The 17063-nt window shown below is 49.0% G+C and overlaps 1 protein-coding gene across 1 annotated transcript in view; it reads right to left on the reverse strand.

Moving 5' to 3' along the window:
* The window catches only part of tsr1 (TSR1 ribosome maturation factor), a 33494-nt gene that overhangs the window by 6897 nt on the left and 9534 nt on the right, over positions 1-17063 (reverse strand). The window contains 11 exon segments of the mRNA XM_069910303.1: positions 893-1033; positions 1431-1547; positions 2089-2221; positions 2786-2896; positions 4266-4425; positions 5547-5752; positions 9982-10139; positions 11255-11402; positions 12263-12675; positions 14774-14908; positions 15314-15530. Coding sequence (XP_069766404.1) covers positions 893-1033; positions 1431-1547; positions 2089-2221; positions 2786-2896; positions 4266-4425; positions 5547-5752; positions 9982-10139; positions 11255-11402; positions 12263-12675; positions 14774-14908; positions 15314-15530 — 1939 coding nt within the window.

Below are 17063 nucleotides of genomic sequence, written 5' to 3' on the forward strand. Positions count from 1 at the left end.
GGCTGGGAGAAGCTCCCTCAACACTCCCAGGGCAGGGAGAAGCTCCCTCAACACTCCTAGGGTGATGACACAGAGCTCCTTCAACACTACCAGGGCAGGGACATGAAGCTCCCTCAACACTCCCGGGGCGGGGCGAAGCTCCCTCACACACACCCGGGGCGGGGCGAAGCTCCCTCAACACTCCCGGGGCGGGGCGAAGCTCCCTCAACCCTCCCGGGGCGGGGCGAAGCTCCCTCAACCCTCCCGGGGCGGGGCGAAGCTCCCTCAACCCTCCCGGGGCGGGGCGAAGCTCCCTCAACCCTCCCGGGGCGGGGCGAAGCTCCCTCAACCCTCCCGGCGTGGTGCGAAGCTCTCTCAACACTCCCAGGGTGGGGCGAAGCTCCCTCAACACTCCCAGGGCGGGGCAAAGCTCCCTCACACACTGCCAGGGCGGGGCAAAGCTCCCTCAACACTCCCAGGGTGGGGCGAAGCTCCCTCAACACTCCCAGGGCAGGCCGAAGCTCCCTCAACACTCCCAGGGCAGGCCGAAGCTCCCTCAACACTCCCGAGGCGGGGTGAAGCTCCCTCAACACTCCCGGGGCTGGGAGAAGCTCCCTCAACACTCCCAGGGCAGGGAGAAGCTCCCTCAACACTCCTAGGGTGATGACACAGAGCTCCTTCAACACTACCAGGGCAGGGACATGAAGCTCCCTCAACACTCCCAGGGCGGGGCGAAGCTCCCTCACACACTCCTTGGGCAAGAACAGTGCTTGTGAGACACTTGCATCACAGAATTCAAGCAGATCCTTCCCGTTGTCATGAATAAGATCACGGTGATTATGACCACCCCCACCTGTCACTGTCCATCTCCCATCCCGCGCATACCACCTTTCCCAGCCCCCCATGCCCTTACCTCGATTAAAGAACATGTATCGCACCACCGAGGTTTTCCTCATAATCTTGAAAGGATGGCCACTCAAGGTGATCCGCTTCACGATCACACGGTCTGGGTCGACGTTCAGCACAGAGCCCGTGGCTATTAGGTCCTGCATACCTGAGCAGATCTCAGGGTAAGAGGCAGGGGCATTTATAAACACTAGCCTCACCACCCACCAGCACCCCTCTCTCCCATCCACACACCCCCACCTATTCGCAGTCCCCTCTCCCCCACACCCACCTCCCTCCAGCAAAACAGCCCTCTCACCCCATCACCCAACTACATGTAAGCCTCCCCACTCTGCCACACACACCAACACACACCTCCCACCAGCTACACATCCCTCTTCTCTCACCCAGCCATGCACTCCTGCCCCACACGCCTCCCCACTCCGCTGCACACATGTGCATCCACTCACAGCCCCCTCTGCCACATACCTCCACACACACACACACCTCTACCCACCCTTGCCTTCCCCCACCCACCCACCCACCCAGGGAGAACCAATACACACCATTGGTTCTCTGTTTGAACATGAGGATGGAGGCTGGAGGGAACATTATTGGGCAGTACACCGAACCCACCAAGGTGGTGTTGGAACGCAGGAACCGCTCGTACTTGAATTTGTTGGCTGTGGGAGGGAAGGGGACGTGATTGAAGATCTTGTCCTCTTATCAACCAGCCTGAGCTCAACACACCACCCAACTCACCCCAATAGCAAGGGCACCCCTCTGTACTGGAGCTCCTCTAATTGACCCCTCACACAGTCTCCCACCCCAAGAGGAGATCACCAGGGCACAGTGCACCACTATCTGCAGGTTCCGTGTGGGGTGGGGGTCACAGCCAACTGCAGTGGATCAAGGCCACAGTTTCCCACATTTCCTTAAGGGGCACAAGCTGAGTTCAGACGCACATACTCAATGAAGCAAACCCTGATGAGAAAGTTGCCCATCCCCTTGCTGGCACAGACTCCACACTGCCACAAAGACCTCTGCCCTGCCACAGACCCCCCATCCACCCTCTCCCTGGTAACAGACTCTCGCCCACCCCAACCAGGGTGACAGAACCCCCACCAATACTGGGGACAGACCTATGCCACCCCACCCTGGGGATTGACCCCCACCTTAGCAGACCCCTGCCCAACCCCACCCTGACACAGAGACCACACAGACCTGCTGTGTGCTGGGAGTAGAGCGGAGGGGCCCGGAATCGCCTGAAGCCGCAATGAAAAATCATCTCCTCTTTTGATTTGATGGGCTCAGTGTTGCTCGCATGTCTCCTGAGCAAGAAATGGACGACTGACATCTGGAAAAGAGAGGGTACTGTGACAGTCCTCAAACCACTGCTTCAGATCCCCCCCCCCCCACCACCCCCATCACCAAGGAAACCCCCTCATCAGATCTACCTTGGTGTACACACAGCACTAGACATAGTTCATGGTACAGTACTGATGGGGACGGGTAGGTTACTGTGTAACACTAGGGTACAGTACTGGTGGGGAGGGGTTGTCCCTGTGTAACACCAGGGTACAGTACAGGTGGGGATGGATCTGTCATTGTGTAACACCAGGGTACAGTACTGGTGGGGAGGGGTCTGTCCCTGTGTAACACGGGGGTACAGTACTGGTGGGGAGGGGTCTGTCCTTGTGTAACACCAGGGTACAGTACTGTTGGGGAGGGGTCTGTCACTGTGTAACACCAGGGTACAGTACTGGGAGGTCAGGTCTTTAAAACAGAATTATCTCATTCTCTCAACCACTGAGTGTTGAATAAATATTAGCAGTCACAATACTGCTGTCCATCTCCAACCCTGGCCCCATTCACCCATCCTAGTGCCATCCTTTCACTCCCATAACCATGCCCACCTCACCTTCTGTTCATGAGGCAGCAGGGTGAAGAGGACCAAAGGTGTCTGGGGCTTGAAACTCTCCACCACCGATCGTGGCACATTGTCGATGTGGACCGTAACATACCATCCAGGCTGGAAATGAAGAAACAGCCATGAGGCTGAGAACCATGAGGCATGAACACAGGTTCCACCCCTCAGCAAGTTCCAATCTATCTGGCATAACTCAGCACATTGGCCTTCAATGCATGGAGGCTGCAGCACCAGGTTCACCATGTCTTGCTGGAGTGCCACTTCGGGTAAATCCCATTTGAGGCAGTTCTCACCATTTGAGTCTCTGTCCCATGGACACATCTCCCTGCTGTGGAGTCCAGGCAATCAAGGTGCACTGCTCTGATTCATGGATGCAGCTGTGACATGAGACAGGAACTGAGGTGGAACTCTTGTTCTATGGTCAAGCTGTAGTGCAGGGGTGGCCAAACTTGCTTAATGTAAGAGCCACAAACGATAAAGCTCAGATGCTTGAGAGCCACATGACATGAACAAAATTCACACATACGTTTTTATTGTTACATAAACATTTTGCAACAAAAATTTTATATAAATTTTAAAAAATGCAATAATATTTATTCATGCCTGCAGTTTTTAAACTGTTAATTTGTATTAGTTTCTGTAATCACAAAAAAAGTAAACCAAAAAAATTAGATATTTTAATCAGATTTCCACCTTACAAAATTAGTCTTATTATAATCAGATATTTTTATGACTAAAATACAATGCTACAAATATCAGCCTATTAAAGACGCGAGTCGGGCAGGCGAGGGGAAGAGACCGGCATCGCGAGTCGGGCAGGTGAGGTGGGAGGGTGGGGGGGGGGGGGGGGGGGTGGTGGGGAAGAGACCAGCAGCGAGCCGCATATTAAAGGTCAAAGAGCTGCATGTGGCTCGCGAGCCACGGTTTGGCCACCCCTGCTATAGTGCATCAGATCAGAGGACAATCCATAAGGCCATAAAAGCAGCAGAGAGGATCACTGGGATATCTCCCCCCACCCCCAATTTGACATGATCTACTGGGATTGTTTTCTGAAGATGATGCGCCAAATCATTGAGGACCCCTTCCACACATCTTCTCGCTGCTCCCTTCAGGGAAGAGATCCAGGAGGATCAGAGCCAGTACCACCAGGCTGAGGAACAGCTTCTTCCCACGTGCAGTGAGAATGCTGAACGACCAAAGGAACTGCTCACACTGACCCTCCGTAACTCAAGTATTTATTTAAACATAATATTTCTGTATTTTAATATTTGTATACAAGCTCGGGTGCCTGTCTACATTTTGCTCATACTTTGGTGAAGGGTTCAAGGCCGAAATGTTGGTTAAGTACCTTTATCTTTGCTACATAAAGTACGCTGTTTGACCTGCTGAGTTTCTCCAGCATCATGTTTTAACTCTAAAGCTTGGAAGAGTGAAGAACACAAGTCAGCTCTGCAATACACAGACACGTTACCATTGCACCTTCCTGCTCCTCGCCCAGATCATTGAAGATCCGTTTCCTTGTTCGGGTAAAGTTCTGGAACTGGAATATTCTGGCATAATCTCGAGGCAGGTTCTCCTTCGGGTCCCATGGAGATGCCCGGAAGCTCTTCAAACCTCTGTACTTCTGAAACCTGCGAGGTTTACGAGAAATGGTCAAGTTGTGTGCAAAGTAACCAAATGGCACATTGACACATTGGGAAACTGAGCTGCCCTTCCACAGTTACACCAAGGACAGTTCAAAGATTAACCTAATAAGAGAGTTGTTCTACTGAAAGAGGCTGGTCTGCTTGGGGTTGAATTCCTTGGAATGAGTGGGGGGCACAGTCACAAAACAAGGGGCCAGTCATCGAAAACAAGGGGTCATCAAGGTGCATCAACATTTCTTCAAGGGTGGTAGTTCTCAGTAACTGTCTCCGAGCCTGGTGGAGACTGGATCACTGGATGTATTTGGGGTGGAGATGAAGAAGTATTGGAAACATCGAGGAAGTGAATGTTGTGGGGAACTGACACAGAAAGGTTAAGGGCAGTGTGGAGTAGCCATTTTCAACTGGTCCCCCACATTCCCTTGGGGGCCATAACACACTTAAGTAAAAGCCTGGTTTTCTTTTCATGTAAATTATTTTTAAATGTAGTCGGTAGATGAAAAGAAACCAAAACTTGACTGCTTTACGGGGAAGGGGACCCATAATCTTTGAACGGGGTGGGGGTGGAGGTCCATAGCTGAGAAAAGATTAAAAATGGCTGGTGTACATCTGTCATAACCATTCTGAGTGGCAGAACAGGTTTGAAAGGCTAATTGGCCTCCTCCTGTTGCTAGGTTCTCTTGAGTGATGGATTTGTAAAAAGGGAGTGCAGACAATGTTCACTGGAATGATTCTGGGACATACAAAGCAGGCTGGACCTACTGTCGTACAGGAACTCAGGATGATCTCACTGAATATATAGAATTCGTCTGGGTCTTGTTAGGGGCAGAGATGACATTTTCTCAGTCTGGGATCTTCAGGACCTGGGATCACATCTTCATAACAAGGGGTCATAATAGATTGAGGTGGGGACTTCTCACTGGGAGGACTGTGGAGGCTCAATCACTGGCCACATTCACAGCTGGATATGAAGGGAATCTGTGAGTATGGGAGGTTATCTGTGGAATGGTCTCGCCTGTGTAATTCAGTTCAATGGCTGGTCCCGACACTTAACCAAACGTGGTGAATGGTAAGCAGTCACCAGACAGGCAACCCCAGCACCCACATACCTGACTTTAGCAGCAACATCTTTGGGAGTGTCCACCTCATCTGGGAACATTTCATCCATCCGCTCCTGTTTGTACTTCTCCAGCATCTCCTTCTCCTCAGCTTCATCAATCTTCTCATCGTAGTTATCGTCTCGGACACTCTCAGGCAAGGTCATGGTTTCAAACTCCTCTGTAGCCTCTCTTTCAAGGTCACTCTCATTGCTAGCCTGCAGGTAGGAAATACTGGGACACGTCAGGTGAAGGCAGCTTGGGACCAGACCCAGACATGAAGCAGCTCAGGGCAGGATGATCTTCACCTCCAGATTCCATACCCAACCTTCATTCAGTACTAGGACTAAATAACGCACTCAAGTCAAGTTTATTGTCATCTGATTGTACAAGTACCACCCGACAAAACGGCATTCTCCGGTCCTCTGTGCAAAACATATAGACACACAACCAGACATAACACACATACAGACAAATAATACATGTGCAGGGCAAGTATTTCATCTATACAAATAAATACATAAATATTACTTTGCAGAAATGAGAGTCTTGGAGGGTCAGTGTGAGTGGTTCCATTCAGAATTCCCACTACTCGTGGGAAGCTGTTCCTCAGCCTGGTGGTGCTGGCTCTGATCCTCCTGGATCTCTTCCCCGACGGGAGCAGCTGAAAAATGCTGTGAGTGGGGTGGAAGGGTCCTCAATGATTTTGTGCGCCCTCTTCTGACAACAATCCCGGTTGATCACGTCGATGGTGGGAAGGCGAGAGACTCCAGTGATTCTCTCTGCTGCTTTTATGGTCCTGTGGATTGAGCTCACCTCCATTTCCTGCAGTAACTGTCCCACACAGTGATGCAGACGGGTACGCCAGGGTTAGCAGGACAGATATGTTATGAGTAACGAAGGTGGGGGCGAGGTGCAGGCTTGTATGCAACAGGGACGTTGGTGTACACCCGATCCAAGGTGTTCTCTCCTCTGGTGGCGAAGTTCACGAGCTGTTGAAACCGTGGTCAGACCATTTTCAGGTGGGCGTGATTGAAGTCGCCAGCAACAATCATGACACGGTCAGGGTGGAAAGTCTGGGCTTCGCAGTTGGCACCGTAAAGCTCCTTCATGGCTTCAGCATTAGTGAAGGCGGAATGTAGACTGCAGCAATCAGCATGCCCGAGAATTCCCTGGGCGGGTAGAAGGGTTTGCATTTCACCAGGAGGTATTCTATCTCTGCTGAGCAGAGGATCTTCACAACAGAGACATTGGTGTATTAGTCTTCGTTGATGCACAGTCCCCCTCCTCGAGTCTTGCCAGAAGCAGCAATATCTGTCTGCCCTAAGGAGATATGGCCATCCAGTTGGATGGCTGAGCCTGGAATGATGTCCTGGAGCCACATTTCTATAAACACTAGAGCACAGCAGCCCTACAGTACTCTCTAGTTCAGATGCAGCCTCAGCTAATCCATCTTCTTCTCCAGCGATCTTACATTTGAGGGGATCGTCGGGACCATAGGTCTAAGGAGGTTAACTCTCAGCCTAATCCTGATGCTGGCCCATTTTTTACTCCTGCCTTCTCTAGCAACACTTCCAATGGTCTCCCACCTGTTCCCCATGATCCACTCCACCGTTTGCAGCAGTCTGTGTTCCCTGTTTCGGTACATTTAATCCGCACAGAATCTGACCAATCCAGTTCACTAATTTTAAAGTCCAGTTCGTATTTTGTATTTTGAGGGGTTTCCCTGATTGTAGATCCAACATCGTGGGTTGGGGATATCACTGTTGTGAGGAGCCAGAGTGGCCTCTGCAACCTCGTGCACCACCACCTCGCCACTCTCTCCCATACGTGGCCTCATTAAAGCTGTGGACAATCTCAGCAAACTTCCTTGCTTCTGTGTAACACCTGCTTTTCTAATGGCTTGCTGTGATCCTAATGTTTACTTCGTGGATCATACCCCAGCACACTAAACACCAAGATTTACTCATATTTCTGCTTTTCCTCTATTTCTAACAGGGAAAACTGAATTTGCCCATATTATACTACACTCGCCATTTTCCAATCCCCATATTTTTAACTTGTCAATATTCCTAGTTATCGTCACAACCAACTTTCCTGTCAACCTTCTACAAGCTCCTCGTTCAACTATATGTTCGTCCAAGCCACTGATATCAACCTGGGTATGCGGAGGACTGGCCCTTGCGCACAACAGGAAGCAGAATGAAAATAACCAGGAGTTCCTACTTTCTCCTCTCCTTCAAAGAAACTCCCAACTTCATGAATCCTGATTTTGTTCCAAACTTTTGTTTGGAGTTTTATCAAACTGCATTTTGAAAATGCAGACATACTTCCTCATTTCAAACACAGTCAGTGCTGGTAAGAGGTAAAGGCACCAGCCATTTGACAAGCACACAGACACATCAATGAGAAGAATCCCAACAGGCCGACAGCAGACGCCGTTTCCCTCGCTCTGCACTTTTCTCTGGAACATGGACGCCAAGTTCACCTTTGTTCATCAACCATCTTCCATACACAGCAAACTCATCCCTAAACCTCAGGATCTCAGTGACCCTCTGCAACTGAATCCACAACATCCTGTCATAATCAGTGAAGAACACATGTGCTCCACAAGGATGTGGACAGTCCCCAACTACATTCCCTCTACATCCACAACTGTATAGCCAAATATTGCTCCAACTCCACCTTCAAACTTGACGACAAGACGACAGTGGTATCAATAATGACGAAAACAGGATATTGAGTCTAGTGGCCTGGTGCCAAGATCACCTCCCCCTCAACAAAGGGGTTAGAGCTCACAGCCCTGTCCACATCAGTGAAGACTGTAGACAGCTTCAAGTTCCTGGGAGTAATCATTTCCATGACTCAACCTGGACCAACCATACTGACACAATGGTCAAGAGATGTGGACAGAGCAGATGTCGAAAGGTTGGTTGTTTCCCACAATGGGAGAGTCTGGGGCAAGAGGGCACAACTTCAATATTGAAGGGCATCCACTTAGAACTAAGATGCGGAGGAATTTCTTCAGCCAGAGGGTGGTGAATCGGTGGAATTTGTTGCCAGAGACGATTGTGGAGGCCAAGTATTTAAGGCAAAGACTGAGAGGTTATTGATTAGTCAGGGCATCAATGGTTATAGGGAGAAGGCCTGGGAGTGGGGGTGAGTGGGGAAATGGATCAGCTCATGATTGAATGGCAGGGTTTGATGGACTGAATGGCCTATTCTGCTCCTATGTCTTCTGGTCTTAAGGTACACCAACGCCTCTACTTCCTTAGGTGGCTTAAGTATGGGATGTCCCCTACGTGCCTCAACAGCATTGACACGGTGCATTCTACCTGGATGTATCTCAGTGTGGTACATGACCTGCTCTCCCTAGCATCAGAAGAAACTACAGAAGGTAGTGAATGCAGTTCAGACACCCCACAAACCTCCCTCCATCTACACCTTGTGCTGCCCAGGAAAGGCAGCTAACATACTGACGGACCCATCATACCCAGGACACCCACTTCTCCCTCCTCACATCAGGGAGAAGGTGCAAGTGTGAAATCATCTTCCCTGCAGCTGCCAGACTCCCTCATTAGTGCTCTCATACTGCCCTTGCTATGTACTAACTGTGCCCCCACCATGCTCTCTCATGGTGCTCTGCCCTGCTACTTTGTACAGCCATACAAATGTTAGTTGACACGAAATGAGTACACATTCCCTGACAGGATTTCAGGATCTGGCTGTCACCAACAAGGCCAGCACCCCTAAATACCCTCACCTTCTTGAACAGTTACCAGCCTCATGTTGACACCCCTACTGAGCCACAGAATTCCAGGAGTTAGTCAGCAAAGAACTGGTGATACGGTTTTGATCAAAGAGGGTGTGCAACATGGGAACTCGCCAGTGGCTGTGTTCCCAATGGAAGAGGCCACCATTTAGAGCATCTTGCACCTCACTCTCACAGCCTCCTGGCTCAGATGCGTTCATCCACCATAGAAGACAGTTCAGCAGAGCAGTGAACAAGGGAGCCCTATCCTGGAGAACACAGCAGCAGTTAAAATGGGTGCTGACGTTGGAGAGTGGAATTGAACTGCAGTTTCCTGGCACCAGAGAAATTTTAAATTTAAATTTTTATATTTAGACATACAGCAGAGTAACGGGCCATTTCGGCCCACGAGCCTGTGCCACCCAGTTACGCACAAATGACCTACAACCCCAGTACGTTTCAAATGGTGAGAGGAATCCAGAGTCCCCAGAGGAAACCATACAGAGACAGGGAGAATATAAACACCTTACAGCTGCGTGGGATGCAAACCCAGGTCCCAGTCGCTGGCATTAAAACACTGTTGCACTAACCACTATATGCTGTGCCGTAAATGCAAAAAGTCTTCCAAGGAAGCCAACCACTCCCTCCAGACGATACATACATCGTTTATGTGTGATATATCCACGTGTGCCTTACCTGTGACACTTCCTCCATCAGGTCTGGCTGCTCCATATCTTCATGACTTTCCTCCTCCTCCTCCAGCCCATCCTCATCATCTAGAATCCAGGCAGCCTGATAGTCTGATGTGCCCTTTGGGACTCTGCGAACAATCTTCCTGTTTTCTTTCAGTGCATCTAAATCAGCAAGATGAACCCGTCCGTGAATGAGCATTGAAAACACTGAGGCTTCAACTCAAGGAAGAGAAGATCCCCTCACTTCCTGACACAGGTCCAACCCAACAGTTCATAGCCCTGCCAGCATAAATTGCCCCAGAGAGCAGATCAAGGGAGCACACAGCCAGCAGAGAGGCAAACAGGAAGGTATTGACTCTCAGTGAAACTCTGCTATTGGACATTTCCACAGATTCTACTTTGAAGTTCCACTCGTAAGAACCTCCAATTAGAAAGGAGACTGAACCACATACCGTTTGTACCAGGTAGCTCTCTGACCAGTAAGGCCACAGATTTAATCCTGCCCATTTCAAACATTATTCTTAGATCTAATGAAAGGTCTGTGACCAGAAACGTTAGCTGTTTCACCCATCACAAATGTTGTGCAACCAGCTGAGTGTCTCCAACCATTCAAATTTTAGAAACTATAGTTTATGGGCTTTCATTGATTCTATCTGTCACCCTCACCCTCTCTCTAGCACTATCCAAGCTTAACATCTGCCTGCCACCCAGCATCAACTTTGATCACTTTTCCACAGAAATGTTTGGAATTTAGGAGAATGAAGGTGGGGAGATTCTCATTGAAACATTTTGAACGTTGAAAGGCGTGGACAGAGTAGATGTAGAAAGGTTGTTTCCCACGGTGAGAGAGTCTAGGACAAGAGGGCACAACTTCAGGATTGAAGGGCGTCTGTTAGAATAGATATGAAGGAATTTCTTCAGCCAGAGGGTGCTGAATGTTTGAATTTATTGCCACAGGTGGTTGTGGAGGCTGGGTCACTGGATGTATTTAAGACAGGGATTGTTAGGTTCTCGATTAGCCAGGGAGAAGGCTGGGCAGTGGGGCTGAGTGGGAGAATGGATCAGCTCATGATTGAATGATGGGGCAGACTCAATGGGCTGAATAGCTATTTTTGCTCTTATGTCTTATGGTGAAGGGGACTTTGCAGTGCAGGGAATTAAGAGTGATGGGGAGCAGGCAAGTGGGTGGAGCAGAGTCCACAGCCAGATCAAGCTCGATGGCCTCCTCCTGATGTTTCAGGGTGACACTTGTAGAGGTCAGTGTGCCCAGTGCCCACCATTAGCCTCTTGCAGTTCCTCCTCCGTTGGCCATGTCTGCTCCCCTTCCATCGGGTCAGGCACCACCTCAGAATCCAGTGACTCCTGCTTGCTGCGATCCACTTTCATGAGAACTTTCAAGTCTTCTTCCATCTCTGCAGCAGGCTCCTAAAATGATAACACAAAAGGCACAAGCTCACCCCAAGTGTTCTAACACTACTGGAATTTCTTAGTTCCATGTCTCCACCAGAGAACAAGGTGAAGCATCATAATTCCACTCTCCTGTTCATGCAGACATGGCAGCGGATATATTCATCGCGATCTGCAATGCTTCCATTACAAATGAGTGGACACATGGAAACGTGAAAAATCCATCTTCAAGGGTAACAAGTGAAGGAAATGTACAGGCCCTTCCCAGCATGAGCACTCATCAAGGCCACGAGTGGACTTGGTATCAATACAGGAGATGAACGAGCATGAACGGGAAATGTTTGCCTCATTTACGGGAAGCCAGTTAACAGTTGTGTGGGAAAGTTGAAGTGAGGTTCGATCGAGGGGTTCAGGTGATGAAGGAAGACGAGAGAAAGAAATCCCGATTTCAGTGGCATAGTGATCAGTGCCAGGTCACAGCGATAGAGTGAGTGGAGGATAGATAGCAGGCTGGTGCAGTGACTGGACGGAACAGTCTGTCCCAGAGCCACGTTCCCTCTGTAATTACATGGGCACAAAGTGGTAGTGTCAATTGGGTCACTGACCCAGTCAATCCACACCTCCGCTGTAGTCTGTGTGGAGTTTGCACGTTCTCCATGTCCATTGATCCACTCCCCAAGCCTCCCCTCACCAGCCCAATCCACTCCCCAAACCCCCCCACATCAGCCAGATCCATTCCCTGAGCCCACCCACACCAGCCCGATCCACTCCCCAAGCCCCCCCACACCAGCCTGATCCACTCCCCGAGCATCCCCACAGTATCCAGATGCACTCCCCGAGCCTCTCCATAGCAGTAGACTCTTGCCACTCACTCTCACCTCAGCACCCAATGTTTTCTTTGTGACCTTGGGGTTCAGGGGCATGGGATCAGGTGGCCCATCAATGCAGCTCATCTGGAAATCCCCGTGTCCAACTATGTGCACTAGCTTGTTGACATCCAGAGCCTGTCCTCGGACGTAACCGGATACCTTCAGCGTCCCTACGAGGCCGCTCTCATCACTGGCTTCAAAGGCCATGTGCTGAGCCAGTAGGTAGGAGCGACAGTCTCTGAAGGCCAGCCGTCTCTGCTTCTGCATGGCCACGTGCCTGATGACCAGTGTGGCCTCCTGCTCTGTGTCCAGGTGAAAGAGTTTGGCATCCAGGAACCGATGTTCCAACATCTTGCTCAGGTTTCTCTTGGCATCTGCTCGCTTCTTGACAGGAAGGTCATTAACTCCTTGAACTACAAACACTGCAGAATAACAGAGATTATAGTTGGCAGACCAGCCTCCTCCACTCCCTTCCCACAACAGCAGTCAGTAGGTCACCCGAGACTTGTCGCAGATGCAATACACAAACGTGCTGGAGAAACTCAGCAGGTCACGCAACACCCATAAGAAGCAACGGGTGACCAACAGTTTGGGCTGGGCCCTTCGACAGGTAGCCCAGATCTGAAACACTGGTCACTATACTTCTGATAGATGCTGAGTTTGTGTGTTGCACTCAATCCCAGCGTCTGCAGAGTTTCTCGTTTAACTTGTGCAGAGACCGGGTGATGTGTTTGAACAGATTTCATCCCCCAAACTGCAATACACTAGCCCTTTATCTGATAACTTATTTTGGTTTAAATAAAGCTAAACAATTTGAATACCAAAAACCAAGTGAAACATGGAAATCTGCAGATGCTGTGATTGTAGTAAAAACATAGAAATGCTAGAGAAACTCAACATAGTGTCCACAGGAGGCAAAAATATATAGTCCTGTACTGCATAATGTCTACTCGGACAACATCCAACCGTGCATATGTCCATGGTCCCATAAGGTAATAAACAAGTTCAGAAATCCTGATCAGAGAACAGGATGTAGCGGCTTCCTGTGTGCAACACACTTCTCACGCCTCTAGTACACAAAGCAATTGTGCTGCTAGGGAGTATAATGGTACAGTACAGATACAACCTAGAATACATATGTCTCGAGAGTCATAATAAACACCTATGTTACTGGATCATGGATGTGGATGTAACTTTCCCTACTTACAAATAAAAAGTTTACCGTATAGCTGTGTATGCTTTGACTGGTCCTCTTTGTTAAATTTTGAGTGATATCGGCTAAGAAAGTGTTTACATAAAAGTTTTAAAAGTGAAAAATATTTAAAAATTGAATTTAGTGCAAGTTCAGTATCTTGTACAGTACAGAAATGCACCAACAACAGCCTCCAGACTCACCCAACACTTTGTTAGCCCTGCAACCTCCAATTGTTGGAAGTACAGATCACATTAGCTTGTGTACACTCTTCTGTACACTTGTGTATTGTTATGTCTCAAACCAGAAGGTGCAATTCAAAATGGATAAATTTTATTTATTAATGACTATTAACAATGTAATGTCTTAACACAATTAACCGCACTATAAGTATCTTCAGCAAATATACGGAGATCATCTATTCATAAAGTGTGTGTGTGAAAAACCCCAGACCATTACAGTCTGTACCCGACATTCAAAAAGGCAAAATCCCCAGGTCAGTCAAGTCAGTCAGACCAAAAAACAGTCCACAGAATTCAATTCCAAAGCTCAATGTCCAAGTTCAGTTCTTTAACTGATAACAGAGGATGCCGTATTGAACATTGGAGAGAGAAATGGCTGATGTTATGTTACAGTAAACTTACAAATCCTTTAGCAAGGCTTCCTTAGGTGACTTCCCTCGGATCTCAAATGGTGGTTTTTAACCATTCATTAACTTATGAGGCTTGTGCCTTTCACACAGTTCTCCAGTTGGTCCCCACCACTCCAACTGCTGTTCTGAACGTTCCATTCTCTCTCTGTCTGCACAGCTTGACCCAGCTGCACCACGTTCCAGCAGAATCCCATCCTTTATGATGACAGTATTAACCTACTTAACCCATATATTACCTTACCAGGGACACGAGCTGAATGTGTAATGTATGTGTCAGTATCTTGGTTATTTAGTTAATACAGGTTCACTCCAGCAGCTTTGCTTAGTATATAATATGGTGTTTGCACAATGACCACATCACATAACACCCAATTTCACAGAATGTATTGTTAACGTTAAGCAAGCATACCCCATATAAGTGATGTTTTAGGCCTGAGCCCTTCTCCTCCTCCTCAAGACTGGTTTAAAGGGAAGAATGGAAGGGGGGAGGAGTACAGATCAACAGTTAATTGGATTCGCTAAGAGGACAGGAGAGAGGAAAGATGAGAATTAATCGGGGACCAGAAACCATTTTGCTGCCATCTGCACCATTTTCTTTCTGGAGCAGAAATGTGATGAATGCAGAGCCATATCCATCAGTACACCCCAACAGCTTAAGCAAACTGAGTCTACATACCATGGCTGGGGAAGCCCTGGGCAAAAAGGCAGGAGAGACAGAAGTCCCCATAACTGTCCCAACCCTCGTAAGGATCCAGCACAAACATCAGCGTATCTGCTACCTTGGCCAGGTCAAGAACTGCATGAATATCACCTACAGCAGAAGAGGAAAAAATGAATATCCAAACAAGGGCAGGAAGCCACTCAGTTAGTAGCCCAACCCTGCTCCACAACCCTCCCTTTTCTCTGCATCCAGACTCTCATCTTCATCTTTCATCAGCCCAGCTTTTTGTGGAGTTTCCCAAAGTTACACCTGACCAATTCCTTAATTCATTCTCAAACAGCCTGGAATGTGAACTGCTCGATGATAATGACCACCCTCACTCCACAAACACACTGCTCCAAGGTGGGTGTCCCAGGCAGGTGCTGCCAGCTCGGTCAAGCCCTCACCTTCATCTGTTGTCTCCCCAAGACAACAAGTTCCATTCCATCCACTCCATTTCCAGCCTCCACTCGCCACCCACCACAGTTCTGACAGGGTGTGGAGACAGGTGCTCACCTGCATTCGCTCGGATGAAGTAAAACCTCCGCTTGAACCTGGTGGAAACAAAGCCAAAGCTCTCGCCGCTTCCGTCACTGTCAAACACGCTCGCTGTGTCACTGCTGTGAATCAGACTCAGGACCCCCTGGGCACCGGTGCCAGCGTGCAGGAAAATCACAGCCACCAGGTGAGGTGGCCCATCTTGACTGCCCAAACTCCTCTTCTCTGCAAGCACCTACAGAAGGAACAAATGCCTCACTGTTCTCCTGGACCGCCGATCTCACTACATTGCAAGCTTCACTGATGTAGAGTTCTGGTCAGACCACAATGTGGATTTACCATGGAGCACTGTAATAGACTCATCCACGCTGACAGTGAGTCCCACCGACCTCTTCCCCCCACCCCAGCTCACCCCGTCTCTCCTGCAGCTCTCTCTTTTTTTTCCCCTCTATCTCCTTTACCCCACCTTCACATAGCCAAACCCTCACTCCTCCTATCAATTCTCACCTTTCCTCTCTCCATATCAAACTGTCACCTTTTGTCTGTTGGTCTGGACCCCCTCCCCCTGCCCTTCTTTTCATTCAAATGCTGTTACTTTTTCCATCCCTTGAGGAAGGGCTCAGGCCTGCAGCATCAGTAATATTTCTTCACCTCCTACGTTCGCTGCGAGACCGGCTGAGATTCTCCAGCATTTCTGTGTTACTACAACAGCGTCTGCAGACTTGTGTTTTACCCCAACTCTGCTGAGCCCATTAGGGTGATATCCCTCCATTCTTTTCCTATCCATCCACCTCCCCCACTTCCACTGGCAGCTTGGCCCAGATATCAGCTATCCACCACCCTCTGTGTGGAACTTGCCCTTCAGATCTCTCTAAATGTCTCCCCTTTCACGTTCAACCTGTGAAACACAAACATCTGCAGGGGCTGTAAATTGTAATAAAAGCACAGAAATGCTGGAGGGACTCAGCCAGTCTCACAGCAACTGTAGGAGATAAAAGAACATACAGTGCTGTATGTGGGTGAGGGGGATGGAGAGGGGTGGGGATAGAGCTGACTCACTGCCTCCCGACTCTGCTGCCGCCTCTGACTGGCTTGATGTCTTCGGCCCTCAATGTTATGCCGACCAATACATCCCTTAAAAAAATACTAAACCCTCCCTAACCCATAACCCTCTTAAATGCTCCTGAAGGTTCCAGCCTCCATCACCATCCCCAGCAACACATTCCAGGCCCCCACAACTCTCTGCGTAAAATAAACTTTCCCCTGATGTCTCCCCTAAACTTCCCTCCCTACACATGTCCTCTGGTGTTTGCTACTCCAGCCCTGGGAAACAGGTGCTGGCTGCTCACCTTATCTATGCCTCTCAGAATCTTGTACACTTCTACGAAATCTCCTCTCATTCTTCTTCGCTCCAAAGAGAAAAGTCCCAGCTCTGCTAACCTTGCCTCACAAGACTGGTTTCCCAATCCAGGCAACATCCTGGTAAATCTCCTCTGCACCCTCTCCACAGCTTCCACATCCTTCCTGTAATGAAGTGACCAAAACTGAACACAATACTCTAAGTGAGATCTCATCAGAGATTTGTAGAGTTGCAACATGACCCCTCAACTCCTGAACTCAATGAATTATTGAATCCCAGTGTTCCATAGGCCTTCCTAACTATCCTATCAACCTGTAGGCAACCTTGAGGGATGTATGAATTTGGGCCTCAAGGTCCCTCTGTTCATCCACACTCTTAAGCAATCAACCATTAACCCTGCACTCAGCC

Source organism: Narcine bancroftii, chromosome 14 (assembly GCF_036971445.1).
Source record: "Narcine bancroftii isolate sNarBan1 chromosome 14, sNarBan1.hap1, whole genome shotgun sequence".
Lineage (NCBI taxonomy): Eukaryota > Metazoa > Chordata > Chondrichthyes > Torpediniformes > Narcinidae > Narcine > Narcine bancroftii.